General features: G+C 37.1%; 2 protein-coding genes across 4 annotated transcripts; one reads left to right on the top strand and one right to left on the bottom strand.

Moving 5' to 3' along the window:
• The first annotated feature begins 2 nt into the window (after positions 1–2).
• Positions 3–16,046, top strand: eloal (elongin A, like). Of its 3 annotated transcripts, none has more exons than XM_065249294.2 (11): positions 3–182; positions 9,737–9,793; positions 9,876–9,988; positions 10,099–10,732; positions 11,233–11,335; positions 11,430–11,591; positions 11,685–11,782; positions 12,560–12,740; positions 14,290–14,413; positions 14,579–14,679; positions 15,567–16,043. In XM_065249294.2, the coding sequence occupies exons 1-11, from the start codon at positions 3–5 to the stop codon at positions 15,626–15,628; spliced, it is 1,815 nt and encodes a 604-aa protein (XP_065105366.1). In that variant the 3' UTR covers positions 15,629–16,043. The 3 variants fall into 3 exon arrangements, with proteins under 3 accessions (XP_065105366.1, XP_065105380.1, XP_065105373.1); XM_065249308.1 differs by lacking the exon at positions 3–182 and adding an exon at positions 5,960–6,948 and having other exon boundaries at positions 15,567–16,046; XM_065249301.1 differs by lacking the exon at positions 3–182 and adding an exon at positions 7,887–8,038 and having other exon boundaries at positions 15,567–16,046.
• klhl31 (kelch-like family member 31) lies at positions 1,503–5,813 on the bottom strand. The gene is made up of 3 exons (XM_065249287.1): positions 5,690–5,813; positions 3,484–4,686; positions 1,503–3,387 (listed from the first exon to the last, which is right to left on the bottom strand). The coding sequence occupies exons 2-3, from the start codon at positions 4,656–4,658 to the stop codon at positions 2,655–2,657; spliced, it is 1,908 nt and encodes a 635-aa protein (XP_065105359.1). The 5' UTR covers positions 4,659–4,686; positions 5,690–5,813; the 3' UTR covers positions 1,503–2,654.
• Positions 16,047–16,504: the final 458 nt, after the last annotated feature.

The raw sequence follows: 16,504 nt of genomic DNA, 5'->3' as shown, positions 1-16,504 counted from the left end.
GTATGCTACACGCTTTGTGTTTGAATAAAACGCTCTCAGATCGCAAGCCGGTGATATATGATCGGAGGCAAGCTGTAGCGAGATTTCTCTTCCTCGCGCTGAAGACACGTGACCGGGTCTGGTCAGTGACGTCATCAGATGACTCAGCAATCCTCCTGTTGTTATTGGGCGGGATCGTTCAGGTATGGAAAGTGGTTCTTTAAAATGAGCTGCTGTAATCATGACAGTGCAAAATTAAAAATTAGGGTGAGCAAAGGTAAAGTAAAGTGATCGTGTGTTAAAACTGAAAACTGATGACAAATTCTTAAGCTGTGTTCACCAACAGTGCATATTGTTAATTTACTTGATGTATTATTTCTTCAGCTGCGGCAAGCGGTTGTTGTAGTGTGAGATCAGAAATTACAACTGTACCAAAGTAAGGGTCGTTCGTTTCCACCAACAACATTTTCATGAAGGTTTTCTATAGTTAGTAGTGGCATCATGTATTGTCTGTTATCTTATTAACTACAAAAAATATTATTTATTTACTTAAAATGCAAGCTATGAAGCAAAAGATTATTAATTATCAAGATCAACTCATTTTCACACACAGAATGCTGGAAAAACAACATTTCTGAACATGTGTTCATGTCAATTTAGAAAATATACAAGTTACAACTATTTAAAAAACTTTTAAGAATGCTTTTAGGGCCAGAAGTTAGTCTACAAAATCTTCACCCAGTTATATGTCAGTAAGTGTGAAGAATAGAAATAAAGAAACTAGATTTATTTATGATGAAAACATGATGTATATTATGTCATGAGTCATTTCCTGCTCATTCACTAATGGCCTTTTAAATCATGACTTTGCATTTTAATGTTGATTAAGGTTCAAATGCATAGCATTTAGGGGTGTTCATTTCAGTTTAATTTTTCAGACCGACAACCGCAGCTTGTTAACCAAACATTAACAGTTAACTATTAAATTGTCCTTGACTTTAAGTACAGTGGACGGTTGTCTGTGACCCAGGAAAAAGACCCTGCAAAGGTCTGTCCACGTCTCCGTGTAGCTTCCAAGCACGGACACCTATGCAGTAGGCTACAAATTATTTCTTATAAATTACTTTACCAGACCGTCAGGGTAGCAATTATTTTATTTGCATCATTTACAAGCCTACAAATTAAGGATAGAAAAGTGCCATTGGCACGTGTCGACACGCAACCTTGCCTTAAATATTTTTTCTTTTAACTGATAATACTAATCAGTCATAAATTCTTACCTGCGGTTAATGATTACCTGGTCAATATGAACATCCCATTCCCATTACATTTAAGCTTAATATTTCATGATGTTGGTGATTATTAAGATAATCTTGGGTCATCTGATATGATTTGGTCAGCAGATACACTATTTCAGAAGACTAAAAGAAATAAATGTATAAGTTATATTTGGGTTAGTAATGTTTTATATACAAACACATTACAAGAAATATGTTCTACATATAAATGTCAACAACAGCAGCATTTCTTAAGAATCTTTAATAAATATGCAGAGCTTTCACAACAAGTTTGTGTTCTGGCAAATACAATCTCTGTTCATTGATTGTATTATCTTACATACTGTAATCTAAAAATCAGTAGTGTGTGCAGTTGTCAAATAAAAAAGTTTTTTTCCAGAACATTTAAAATCATGAACTGTCAGGAAAAGTTTGATAGTTCAGGCACAACTTTTTACTACTTTCACAGTTACTTATTCAGTTAGTAAATCGTCACTGTCATTCAATGTCCCATTCTGCCTTCTTCACAACATCACCCACCAATATCATACCTTTACAGTGTAAACGGACACATTACAAAAACAGTGTAGGTTTCTTAAGCATAAAAAAAATAATGTGTTGGTTTTTAGCACTACTAAATAGACTATGCTTAGTTTTACAGTACCATATCTACTCCTGGTAGGTAGGATTAGGTAAAATAAAAAACCTGCCTTTCTCAAGCAATGTTTTTCATGTTTTATTGTATTACACTATGCCTGTGTGAACCACAAGCAGGTACAGTACAATTTGTACATTGCAGAAAGGATGGCACCACTGGAAAATAATGTTGCGAGTACAACTATTTTTAAGCTATTTTATTTATTGATAATTAAAGAAAAAGGTTAAAATATTTGGACAGTTTGCAGTGTTGTAACTGCCTCAGTTTTCACTCAATTCATTAACATAATATTGAGGGATTTTATTAAACATTTTGTATTTTAAAACAATTGGCCCCACTCGGAAAAACATTTTCCAAAGAAAGGTAATATATTGACTTCACGGATATATGTTGGATGTTTGAATTTTTTGTACAACCTATCAATTACAAATGTACCCCCAAAAGAGATCTTTCTGACTTTTTCCACAACCTGTGAACCATCTTTCATGAAGTCCATATTTTCTTTAGATTTAATTACTTTGCTTCTGTATTTACTTTGACAAAGTTGAATTTTAGTTTAAACATAATGATTTATATAAATATTTTTTTAAAATTTATACACAGCTCATAATGTTATAGACTAATTCAATTTTCTGATTTTGTCATGTACTGATCCTTAATCTTTTAACAAAAATGAAGTTGCATTTTTCTGCTAATTTTACAATTGGCAACTGATCTACTTTGTCCTCTTATCTCAATGCTTATATACTAACTGGTGCTGATGATACAGAGCTGGCCCTCGACCCCCGTGTTTTGCGTGTAGGGACGGTAACAACACAACATGAAATACCAACTGTAGCTTCAGGCAATTCATCATCCTCAGTCCATTCATTAATGTCGGGGTTATACACCTGAATGCATTTCTTATACTTTTTCTCAATCTCATTCCACCCGCCCAGGAGGTAAATCTTGTTATTCAAGGTGGCAGCACCTGCAGTGCTGACCCCTGTGATCAAGGGGGCGACATAGCTCCATTGGCCAGAGTGAGGGTTGTAGCATTCAACTGGCAAGACGTCTACCCTCTCGCCCCGTCCGCCCAGTTGGCTGCCACCAAGAACGTAGGCACGATCACCGACGGTCACCGAACAATGCCATCCTCTTGGGGTGCTTAGGCTGTTCTTATCTTGCCAGCTGTCAGTGGACGGATCATAAGAACATACGGCACGCGAGTAGGCATTGTTAATGTAACCACCAGTCACCAATATCTTGCCATCAATTACTGTGCTGCCATGGCAACATCTAGGGACTTCCATTGCTGCTTTCATTTGCCACTGGTTGGAGGAGGGAACGTAGCACTCGACCGATGCCTGGCAGCCTTCGGAATTTCGTCCACCCACGGCAAACAGGAGACCATTGAAGGTGTTAAGGCTGAAATGAGTGCGCTTTTGAATCATGTTAGCCAGGTGGATCCATGTGTTGAATCTGGGATCATATCTAATGAGACAAAAATAGCCGTTGGTGAGCCATCGCTTAATATGCTTTCATGTCAATAGATGCTTGAGAAAGAATTTTGAAAAGAAATGACCTTACCTGCAGAAATTGCTCACAGCATGTTTGGCTTGGTTCCTGGCATCGTTCTGGTCTTCACCACCAGCCACATAAAGGAAGCCATCCAAAACAGCCACACACTGGTTGAAGCTCTTGGCAGGCATCTCAGTCAGTTTATTCCAGACATTGTCTTCATCTCTGTAGAGAACATCCTTGCTGAGAGATTTTTCTGTTAGGGCAGGTCGTCCACCCACAGTAAGCAGCACTCTGAGGCCACCACGGACCTTGGTTCTTCTGGACTGCAGGATGTTCTGCTGATATGGCAGCAGATGGTAATTCATGGCATCGACTAACAGACGGTGGCACTCTGCATCTTGCATCATCCTTGGAACGTTCTGTACGTGATTAACAAGGTCCTGAGGTGTGATGATTCCAAAACGAATGCTGGACAGCAGGTCGGGAGAATACTTGAGCCTCTTCTCATCAAAGTCTAACCACTTAACTGCAATCTGGAAAGCTGTGAGCTCTGAAGGCAACTGAAGCGAGTCGTCCGTCAGAAATTCACTAATCTGCTCGTAGGTGAGCTTCAGGAACTGTTCCATCTCTGAGAACTCGATGAAGTTCTCCCGCATGAATTTCTGAGCAGCTTCTTTCGTCTCCTTCAGGCCATACGTGTCGGCAATGTTCACGACATACATGCAGTTCTCCACACTAATCTCCCGCATTAAGAAATCACTGCACATCTTCACCAGAGTATGGATCTGCAGCAGCATGGCCGCTGAGATCGTGCTGCCAATTGTGTACAAAGACAGCGTCAGTTTTCCTGAATAGGCATATGTGATGACTGTAGCCAAACCAACTGGAGACAAATCGTTGAGCTCGATCTTCTTCAGGGATGGATCCTTCTTGAGCATGTTTAGGATGTATTCACTGCAGGATGCCATCACAACCTTGTGAACGTCAAAGGCTTTGGACTTAGTTGCTACGGTCAGATCACAGAGAAAGCTTTCTTGCCTCATGTTGCCAAGACCCTCCAGCATGTTAGGTGCATAAACAGGGTCGGTTACCTCTGTTGAAATGCAACTAAAGCCATTTCCGCCTTCTAGAAGAGTGTTTAGGCCATTGATTTTGTTGGAAGGACTGTCCTCTACCATTATCGTCATCTCATTGATATCAGCTTTGTTTTTCTTAGCGGCCTTGTTCTTTTTGGGTGCCATGACTGTAAAAATGGGTCACAGCCAAGACCTAAAAGGAACAGAAGCAGACGGGTGATTTTTAAAACATACAGGTACTAATTATCAGACTGAGCCAGTTGTCTTCAGTCTGTAGTGTAGTGACCCAGACCGGGCTCGTATTTCAAAACCATGTGCAGTGTTCCTCCACTATTAAGAGACACTCTAACAAAGAAGCAAAAACCAAGTAAACCAAAAGTCAGCTTTAAAGTGTAAAGCTTCATACTAATGCTGTTTGTTTACTAAGATTAACTTAGAGAGGTCATTGCAGCATATCACCCTAGCATTCCTCTCTATGCATCTGTCACAGTTTATCACATCTACGGCCAAGAATAGAAACGGAGTTCAACACTGCTCCTTTTATAGATTTCATGTCATTTAAACTCATCTGTCTTTACAATACTTTTAATTTTATGTGTAAATGTAATTATTATTTTGCGACAGTAAAGACTCCTAATAGTATTATTGTATCATTATTCATCAATGTGAATAAATCACTTTAATGTATTTTATAAATCTTTTAAACTTAAAATAAAAAGGAAAAATTTCATATTTATTCAAAGAAGGCAAATATCTATAATGCAAAGAAGACAATTATTCAAATTAAATACAAATTATAAATTAATTTCCAATTGAAATCTAAATACAATCCGGGGTTGAGGCAGCTCTAAAAATGCAAATGTCTGTAATGCAAATGTCTATAAGCTCTGGAAAAGCACTCTAAAATAAGAGTTTTTGTAAAATAAATTAAGGTTTTTGTACCATAAGAACCTTCAGGTCTTCACAAAGTTTCTTTAAAAGAAAGAAGAAAAAACATCTTGTCTACATGTTCTTTATAAAAACCAGAGAGCAATACCATGGTCTGAAGAAATGTTTAATGTAATGTTTAAAAACATACACAAAACATACATACTATACAGCCATTAATGATGTGCTAAGATACTTTGTCGAACTTTAGCAGGTATTACAGAGAACAACGCAACGACTTTTGAATAAAAGAAACCCAATAAACTTACCGATGACGAGATGAAATTGGTGCAGGACAAGGACAGACTTGCACCTCTAAGTCGGTGTGTAGGAGAGAGATACGCTACCACAGAGGTCGGAATAGAGAGCAACATAACTCCTCCTCTCCTCCTGCGATTGCGCAAAATTGCTTGAGCATTTGGTGCCCCGTTATTTCAACAAGAGGTCATAAATAAAGAACGCTTGTAATACTGGTTTGATATATTGAATCTACCATGCCTGTTTTACTAGAAAATAATGTAAGGACGCGCTCCTGCTCTCACAAACATCCGGATGGTACGCAACAAAATGCAACAATTGGCGCAGAGTTTGTTGCGTACAGATACGCGTTTACAATTGTTTAATTCAGTAGGCCTACGCTGAAAAGGGACTCTCGTTGCACTAGACGTCAGTGAGATGCGATTTTTTTAATTACAAGAGATTACAATTTTTTGTCAAGCAACATTATGCCTATACAGTTTTTAATAAATACAGTATTTATTTATTAAAATATTTATTTATTACAATATGTTTTGCTGGGTAAAATATATGTGTCGAACGTTACTAATTTATTAGTGGAATCTTTACTTTTGAACTTTTTGTGCAATTCTCTCAAAATCACATGTAAAAAGTTATTTTGTAAAGAGTCCTAAAATTAGAGATAAAACAAGTTGTCTACGAATACAGGAAAACAAAATCTTTTTTTTTTTTAAATTAGGCACTTCACCTTTAATATTTGGTTTATTTAGTTGTTAATGCCGTTTTTATTGTTATTTCTACATTGTTGTTCTCGGTTAAAATAAGAAAAACCCGTGACGTAAGGACATGCGTCTGACGCAAGGCGTGACGGAACACGTACAACAACTATTACAAACCCAATTTAAAAACGCTAAATGTGATTAACTTTAGCGTTAAAATATTTCATCGTGCAAGAGAGATCATATTTTATCATTGTTTGATCTGACTCTCTTCTAATGGTCAGTGTTCAGATGTTAAAGAGATTCCCCACGCCTTCCAGTAGGCCTGTTATCAAATAATTTGTGTGCGTCCGAATAACGAAGACAGCACGCTCCATAACAAAAAGAAGCTGCAGGATCAAATCCACTTTACTTCTATCGTCTCCGCCCATATAAAGGTGACGAAAACATATGGAGACACTTCAATACGTGCATGTTTAGCGGGTTTGTGAGGAGGTGACATGGCTGCTGCTGATGTGAAAAAAGTTTTGCAGTTAAAGCATCAGCTCAAAGATTCCTGTGAAGGACACACGGTAGGATGTTGCTCAGTTGCTGTGCAAACAACAACAAAATGGTTTGCTAAAACGATACAAACGACAGGATTTGAAAATAAAACCCTAGTGTTTATCACATGTCACAAGGAAAGTTTAGTCTATTCATAGATGTTTTTGAGGTAATGCAACCAAAACTTAAATTACCTTAAAACTAATTTATTATTTGAGTTGTTGTAATGATTAAGTGAACATAAGAAAACCAAACTGACATAAACTAAGGGCAAGCTACTATATAATGAGAATGCCAGGTTGGGAAGAGTTTCATGTAAAAGAAAAATGCTCTTAATTTAAATTTAACGGATTATTTAATAACATGTTCCCTTTGTGACAACCTCATATATTGTGACAGTGGTGGTCAAAATGTTATCACAAAATGGTCAGTGTATGTCAGAAAACCTTCTCTCTTGAGTGGTAACAGTCAAAATGTTAAAAAAATACTAAAGTATTTGCTTATACAAATTGACTTGATAAAACCGATGCTGAGAAACATTCTCCTATTTGGACCTGGAGGTTGATTCAAAATAAAGTGCTCCTGGAATTCAAGCAAAAACGCTTTATCAGTCTCAGTTGTAGTTGTGTGTTATAAGAGCACTTGGACTGTAAAGATCAGCTAAAGCCAGAGGAAACACCATCAACTGTTGACTGATTTCATAGATTTAATTTCTCTGTGGCTTCCAGTTAGTCTTGTTTTGAAAGACGTTACGGTCTGCAGTTTTTTAAATGTAGTACTTCCACAGAAATAGTAACAAAATAAGAAAATAATGGTAAAGTCTGAATGGAGATGGTGGGGTGTCAGCAGCTGTTGACAGGAAAGGAGGAGATGATGGGGGTGGGCACTTAAGAGGCACTCTTTCTAAAAATAGCATTGCAGTTGTCTTATGTTGGCTGTCTGTTAATTTAGGCCATGAAGTGAAGGGACGATGTGTTGGTCAAGAGTTGTTGGATAATTAATTTACCACACTGCTAATAGAACTGGTGGCGACTCGCAATGACGTATCATTTGATGTGGTTCTACAATGTGCAAAAATCCCCATTGGCAAACATGTCACATCTGATATTTCACAACGAGGTGGGTGTGATTGCCTTGCTCATTTATAGTAACCTGCAAATGGCAACACCATGGCTGAGGTTTTCCCATATATAGCGTCTGGTCTCAGTTCTTGCTCAGCAAATCCCAATTTTTAAAGGAGCCACATGGTTGTTTTTTTAACCATTATAATTTTTCTTTGCTTCGTAAACAAATTTGTTCAGTGTTGATTTATCAGTACTAGGACAATGCTATTAATTTGAAAAATAAACTGTGTACCAAAGAATTATTTTGGATGAATCTGGTTTGAACCTCAAAGGGCTGCTAACCTAGGTGTTTTCAGCAATATTTAAATAATCTCTGATATCCCCGGAGTGTGTCTGTAAAGTTTCAGCTCAAAATACACCACAAATCTTTCATTATATGATGTTAAATATGGCTATTTGTGGCTGCAATGAAAAACGTGCTGTTTTTTGTGTGTGTTTCTTTAAATGCAAAGAAAGCTTCTGTTCCCCTTCACATATGCAAAGTAGACGTACATGTGCTTGGACTACATCAAAACATGTGTCTCTGGCAGAAGGTTGAACTCATAGACTGTAAAAGATTGATGTAGTGTCCGTGACATCACCCATAGGTTTCTGAAGATCGTTTTTGCAGCTTAAAGTAGGCCATGCCTGCCGTCGCCATCTTGCCCGCACGTCATCGTGCATCACCCGCGGATACCCAAAAATGGTTAAATGGGTGGGACAATGGAGGAAGCTGAGGTGGCTGGTTTTTAAGCCACACACCCCTAGCTCGACTCCAGTGACAGCAGTGGCAGTTCAACCATCACTCAAGCGGCCAAGCCCTTAATTATGCAGAACTTTAAGGCTTAATATAATTTATAAATTTACTCCCTTTTGGAGCCAGCCTCTACCGGACAGTCGATGAATTGCAGTTTAAATCACTTCCGTATTGGCTTCATCAGAGATATCGAAAGGTTGCCCCTCAGTGTTCATGGGTGGGACATAATCAATGTGACATCACATTTGAAGGGAATCCCCAACAGCCTGTTTTGTGTGACTGTTGCGGTTTAAAGGAGATTAAGAAGAAAAGATGGATTTGAATAATAACTGGTTGTTTCTGCACACATACTGGCGTCTAATTTTCTTATAGAAACTCATTTAAAAGTGCATTTTCTAGGTTAGGGGGCTTTTAAGGAAACTTTTTCTTCACTTCTCACAAATGCCTTTTTACTGTATTCAACCTGCAATACTGATACTTTCAACAGTTAAAATGGTTAAATGTTGAAAATTAAACATTTGTCATTAAATATTTGGGAAATCTGGATAATTCTGGATAAATCTTCAGCTTTATCTAATAGATAAAATCTAACATTTTGTTTTTCTGTTTCTTTTTAGCTATTTCTAGCTTTTTTTGGTGGTTTTAGAAAAAAAGCTAGAAGTAGCTAAAAAATGCATAGTAATGTTATGCAGTGTTTCACTTTGACTAAAAGATAATAATATAAAATGATGTAGCTGTGTTAAGAACATTCAGTGACCAACTCTAATTTTAATATTAAAATCTTGCAGATTTTCCAGAATTTCCAGCGCTAATGAATGCTTATTAGTAGAACATATTTAACCCCTTCAGACCAGATTTTTTAGGTGTTTAATCAGTGTTGCCTTATTTTGATTGGCTGATCAGCATGTTTACTGGTTTGAACCACAATAAATGTTTTTTTTCTCGTTCTGTTTTTAGGTGCTGAAAATCTTAAAGAAACTTCAAGACCTGGACATAACACTTGATATTCTGTCTGTAAGAGTCAGTTTTCCTCACTTAGGAGTGCTTTAATAAAGCTTTAATGTGTCACGTAATATTTTGCTTTCAATCTTTGTAGGAAACTGGAATTGGCAAACTGGTTAACTCATTTCGGAAACATGATCAGGCAGGAAAGGTGGCAAAAATGTTAGTAAATCGATGGAAAGCACTTGTCCCAAAAGACTCTCTAAGGTATAATCTGAGTCTAAATATTTGCTTTGACTTAAATATTGTATTGTATATTTATAATAATTTTTTATTTCATGTGGCTCACTTCAAGTCTCCCATTTGTTTCATTCAAGTGGAGAACAGCCCAACAAAGAAGTTGAAGAAAGACGTAGCAGTCATCTTTCAGAGAGTACCAATTCTAGAAAAAAACCAAAAAGTGACAATTTTAGCGCCAACAAGAAAACATCCCAAAACAATGACGTTGAAAGTGAAATGAAATCCAGTAAATCTGAAGCCTCTTTGAATGGTGTTAAAAAGGATAGGGCGACAAAAGATTCCCGAACCTCAAAGTCTCATAGCCATGGGAAGGAAAAGGCTATTAGTACTGACCATATGAAGTGTGAAGATAAAAAGACTGAGAAGGTTTCTAGTATAACAAAGAAACAACCAAATCCGACACTTGTACGAGCGAAGGCTTTAAAATCAGCAGCAGTGCAAAGTGAAAAAAGTGCAGATGCAAGCAAGAAAGATACAATGAACAAGACTAAAGAGAAAGTAAAAATGATGGGAGAAAAGGCCTGCTTTGAGACACCCTCCATGTCCTTTGAAGCTTACTTGAGCTATGATTATGCGCCTCCGAAACGCAAAAAATCCTTCAGTGCTGTTAAGAATCCAAAACGACGTAAAACTGCCCAGAAAGAGAACTCGCAAGTGCGTGAATCCTGCGTGAAGACACCTGAAGTTGTATCTGAAGACCCACTAACAATGGTAACCAATGTCAAGTACTGTGCTATTGTTTTTGCATTTCAATGAAAGCTGTAAAGTTTGTTTTACTGTCATTTTATTTCCAAACATGTATGACTTTGAGTGGAACACAAGGCTGATTTGAATGAATAACAATTTATTTGATATGGACATAGCAATTACATTGGACAAACCAGATGCATTGTTTAAGTGTTTTAGCACGAGTGCTAATTCGCAATGTCTAAAGATTGCCCTGGTTGTTATTTTCTGTGAAATGAAAGTGAATGGGGGCTGACTGAAAAGCTATTGTGCTATTGTCCGCATCTTAAACCATGTGACAAATTATTATTATTCAAAAAAATGTATTCAGCTAAAATATTGCCTTTTCTGTTTGATCAGTTTGATGTCATTTTGCCAGTAGGCATTTAAAACCCAAAGACAACTTACTTCAAACCTGATTCAGTGCATCTACTGGTGCTATTTTAATTGTTTTTGTTTTTTTAATTTTTGTTCAATTTTCCTAGGCTCCTGAGCACTCATTGACCGACTTGCTTAATGTTCCTCTACCAACCATTTCTCCAGAATGTGAGGACATTTCACAGTATCAGTATTTTGGTGAAATGAAAGGTGAGTTCAGTTACTGGGCTTTGTCATAATACATTCAGAGACTTCAAGCATTTGCTGTTTGGGTAATCTTCTCTCTGATGCTTCTGGTTTTAAGCTGAGACAAAGGTCATGGATGTTGCTGAAGAGGACCCAGTTTTCATTGGCCAGAGGCTTAAGAATAAGATGCAAGTGTACTCGGGCAATAAGATCACATACCTGCCTGCCATGATGACACTATACCAGCAATGCATTCGGGCACTACAGAACAACATTGACTGTATGCTGCCCGACATCATGAATCTTTTTCTCTAATTGGATAAGGTCAGGTTGGTTTGGTTGGTCTTAAAGGTTGATTTTGACTGTCTCGCAGCTCTCTATGAGATTGGAGGAGTCCCTTTCGAAATCTTGGAGCCAGTACTTGAACGTTGCACACCTGAGCAGCTTCTGCGGATCGAGGAGTATAATCCAGTAAGAGGCTAACTTTTGTTTTTCATAGCCAGAATGATGGATTTTGATCATTAAAGGAACAGTATGTAAGAAATGTATATCAATTAATCATAAAATGGCCCAGATATGTCACTAGACATTTAGAAATCATTTTCATTTCAAATACTTATATTACTGAAAACAGTGGTCTGGCCAGGATATTGTCATTTAAAAAGTGGAGTTGCAGCCCTCAACTGATGTTTATGTTGTCATGTTGTGTATTGGCCACCAGTTGGGGGATTGCAGTACCAGTTTTAGCCACAAGTTTTGTTATTGCAATACCAGTTTTGGCCACAATCCTACATACTGTTCCTTTAAAGGGCACCTATTATGCCCTTTTTGGCAAGATGTAATACAAGTCTCACGTGTGCCCAGAAAATTTCTGTGAAGTTTTAGCTCAAAATACCCCACAGGTAATTTTTTAAAGCATGTCCAAAATCCCCCAATTTGGGTGGGAGAGAAAATGCTACAGCATCTCACTCCCTTGCCAAAAAAGGTGAACGTTTTTTTTTGTTAAAATAGACCTGATTCCTGTGAATGCCGCCTGAAACAATAGTATCTCACTATTGAGATATGGCGGACCGCATTCAACTCACTGAGGGTAGAAACTATGCAGAGCTGTCAGCCGGTGGCTGTGGGCGGGGCTTTATCAGTTTGACATCACATTAACGAGATCATCAAAAAAACCTTTTAAAGGGTTTGACTGGTTAATGTGGACTGCCTTTCTGTGACATCATAATTCTCACTTGGTGTACACAGGTGTACATAGGGGTGACAGACCACCTTTGGGAGAGGCACTGCCTGAAAGATTTTCGGAACGCACAGCTGGAGGAGTATGAATCTTGGAGAGAGATGTATCTCCGCATGTCTGAGGAGAGGGAGAGAAAACTAAAGCAACTGACAAAGAGCATTGTATCTGCTCACTCTGGGAAACCAAAAGGTATTTGTTTTTGAGGTCAGATACATGTGCAGAGTTGACCATAAGCCAGGACTGGTACTGGTTTAACCAAGAGTGCAAGACAAACTGAAGAAATTCTTTCCAAAAATCTTCAAATGAATAGTGTGTTTACTTCTTTTTTTGTGACACTTAAGTCAAAACTAGAAAATAGAAATTGCTAGTTTCAAGTCCTAATGATATATTCAAAATACTGTAAAATATCAATTCTTTATAAATGTGGCAAGCAGCTCAGCTTTATTACTAACTTCCCTCAAGCCCTTTCATCCTGATTTGTTTTGCATTTACGTTAAGGTATTTGGCAGATGCTTTTATTCGAAGATGATTTATAGTGCATTTGTGCTACATTCATCAGCAGGCGTATCCCTGTGAATTGAACATGTGACTTTGTGGTGCTACCACAATGCTTTACCAATTGAGCTACCAATTTTGCTCAGTATTTTCATATTACTCCATGTATTTACGTTACTGTAAACTTCAACAATATATAAATGGTAGAGCAACATTTTATTTGGCAGTTAAGTTTGTATGGCAGTTATGTAAGCTCTTAATTTTTTCACTGCGGATGGCAACTTTATATAAGTTGCTTCCACAGAAAATTTCTACAATCTAGATTAATATATTAAATGGATATTGCCAGGCCATTGGGAGGTAATTATGAAAGTTAAATCTCTTTAATCTTTAAGTGTTTTTCTCAGCAGTGGGAACAGTTGTTTAGTGGCAGGCTGACTTTATTGCTGAAATACGATTGCCCTCTGTAGTAACATGGCTCTGACCATCTGTCTATCTAGGCTATGAATAGATTTTAAGCACAACTGCGACTTTCAGGTTAACCGCAAAACCCTGGGTGTTAAAACATTTTGCACATGCATTAAACTAATTCGCTTCTGTTTTGTTATATCCTACTGCATGATGGCCTTTCTGCAAAAGATCCCATCTGTTATCTTCAAATAATCCTAACATTTAGACTAAGATTTGACCAGTTTCAGAAGATGCGATTGACTTTGTTCTTTCACCTATATTTGCAGGGTTTAGTCAAATGCAGATATTAGGTAATTTTTAGTTGGAAATCAAATTCAATTGGCCACGCAATCTGAATCGGACAGAGGGAATGTACAATCCACTGAATTGCAATTTAATGTCGTTTTCACAGTTTTCCACTTGACATTAGTTCATTTAAACTTTGCTTGATTTGGTTTTATTTTAAAATGGTACAATATAGTTAAAAGCGAATATAAAAGAGAAGGGAAAGTAATTAGCAAAGCCATACAGCACCACTTATTCAGCACATCTTATATTTATAGAAAAATAAAGTGTTTTTGTTCATGACACTTGGTTGGAATTGCTCTCTTCTCATTTTAAGAAAAAATAAAAAAACATAAGTCCATTTCCCCTGCAGATGTTAGTGGGTCAATGTTACAACCACTTCAACCTCACTGTTACACTTTGTACACATCTCTTAACGGCCCATGTGTTAATTTGTCAAAGTGTGGTTTACTCACTCACTGTGTTTATATCACCCCCATGCTTGCAGGAAGACAGGTGAAAATGGCCTTCATACATTCAGCTGCTAAGCCACCTAGAAATGTAAGGATCCAACAGGAGATTCATGGCACAGCTGGTCCCGTGATAGTTCCTCGCCCAACAGACAAACCCAGGTCAGTTTGCAGCAAAATTGAGCTGAAAGGTCTGCATTTAACTGTTCTAAGCAGAGAGTAAACTGTATGTACTTTACGTGACCATTAATAGTTATTGTTATGTTGCTGGTGGGAAAGTGTTAAAGGAATTTTAGCTGAAATCTTCCTATACTCTTATTTACACAGTACTGTGAAACTCCACGAGAGCCATGGAAGATCCAACTTCAGTGAATCTTCAAAACCCTCCAACAGCTCTGGACAAACACATGACCCACGAAAGATGAAGCGTGAGTTGTAAAGTCATGTCACTGGATCTATAAAGCACCTCATACCATAGGAAAAACAAGTTTTTGCTGAACAGTCTGTTCAAATTGCCATACTGCACAATGGCACTGAGTGTTACATTATTGACCTCTAGTGGTTCATCTGGTTTGAACATGAGACCTTTAACACTTTATCAGTAACTATCAACACTCAAACCTCTGTACACTCTCAGATCAAAGGTACATAAAGGTACGAAAGTTGTCACTGGGGTGATACATTAAAAAAAACTTTTGTTCCTAAAAGGTACATACTGGCACCTCAAAGGTACATACTGTATCTGTACCTAAACAGTACATATTAGGACCTTTTTAAAAGATATGTCCCAGTGACAAAATCTGCAACTTTTGTACCTTTTTTTGAGTGTAGAAACAAGCTGGGTCCTGTTTTTATTATATGTAGCTTTTGTAGTCACCTCTTAAATTGTTTCAACCATAATTGGTTGGCAGTGGAATAATTTATTATAATCAATAATATGTTCATGTTTTTTTATTGTAAACATCATCTTCTGGTTAAGAACACTTAAAAATAAAGGTTCATATTTCCATGGACCCCCTTTTAAAACAAGAACAATTTTTGGTTTCCCAAAGAAAGTTTCAAACTTTTATAAAAGAAACCTTTTCATAGTCCACTTTAAAGAACAGGACGGTTTTGTGGCAGTTAAAGGTTCTGTGTGGAACCATACAGCCCAACAAATAAACTTTTATGAACCTTTATTCGTAAGAGTGAAGGAAACCGAATCAATGCTGTATATTTCATGAAACTATTCTCCCACCTACAAGTATTTATTTTATATAGCTATCGCTTTCAACACACACTTATTGTATTTTCCTTGTGACTTGTGTCTTTATAGGAGTTGCACCGATGATGGCGAAGTCCCTCAAAGCCTTTAAAAAGCAGATTTGTCGCAGATAAATTATGTAAATAAAATGATTCATTATTTACTATGTTCCCCAATATGGTCTAAATAGTTTGAGATTTTTTTGCCCCATTGTCTTCATAATTCCTGTAGGCATTTAAAATAAATTACAAAATGTTATGTTAAATTAATTTTTGTATGAACAACATTGCACTTCTGAATCAAATAGTCTCTTTTTATTGATCTTTCATATCATGACCGATACTGTTCTGAATTCTGAAATTAAAATCACTTCAACCATAAAATGTCTCCTGTTGGTTGTAGTAATCATCTCTGTTATTGAAATATTAATATTAGGGTTTGTCTCCATCTAGTGTTTAAGGATAGCAGTACAAACGAAATATAAATTTAAGTTTGTAACTGTTGTGGTTTTTTAACTGCTTACAACGTGCACATGCAGAACTGTGATCTTTCAGGCGACGGTCATGTTTGTACTGTCTCAGTTTACCCCTAATTTCATGCCATTGGTGTAGATATATTGTCAACATTTTGAATTTGTCTTATTTGTAATGTTTTTTATTTGTTTGTTTGTTTTGTTGTAGAAGATCTGATGGAAAACATGATTTGCAATTAAAATTCAAGAAACATCAAATGATAAAAATAAACTTTACAGCTGGTCTATATAGGCCTATTCATGAGTTTACACTTACAAATAATTTGGAACAGGGTTATTAAATATGCGTATTTGGCGTGCTGTCCGAGTAGAGGGCTCAGGGCCCGGTTGCATAAAGCACCTTAAGTTTTTCCTTTGACACTTAAATTCCCCTTAACTACTGTAAGATAATAATTAAAGTGTTTTGCATATAATTCCTTAAATGGTTCTCTCAGGTAAAGGTAATCGTAAAGTGTTTCATGACAGCGACCCCGGTTTG

Source organism: Paramisgurnus dabryanus, chromosome 20, assembly GCF_030506205.2.
Source record: "Paramisgurnus dabryanus chromosome 20, PD_genome_1.1, whole genome shotgun sequence".
Lineage (NCBI taxonomy): Eukaryota > Metazoa > Chordata > Actinopteri > Cypriniformes > Cobitidae > Paramisgurnus > Paramisgurnus dabryanus.
This window is presented reverse-complemented; position numbering and strand designations above follow the sequence as displayed.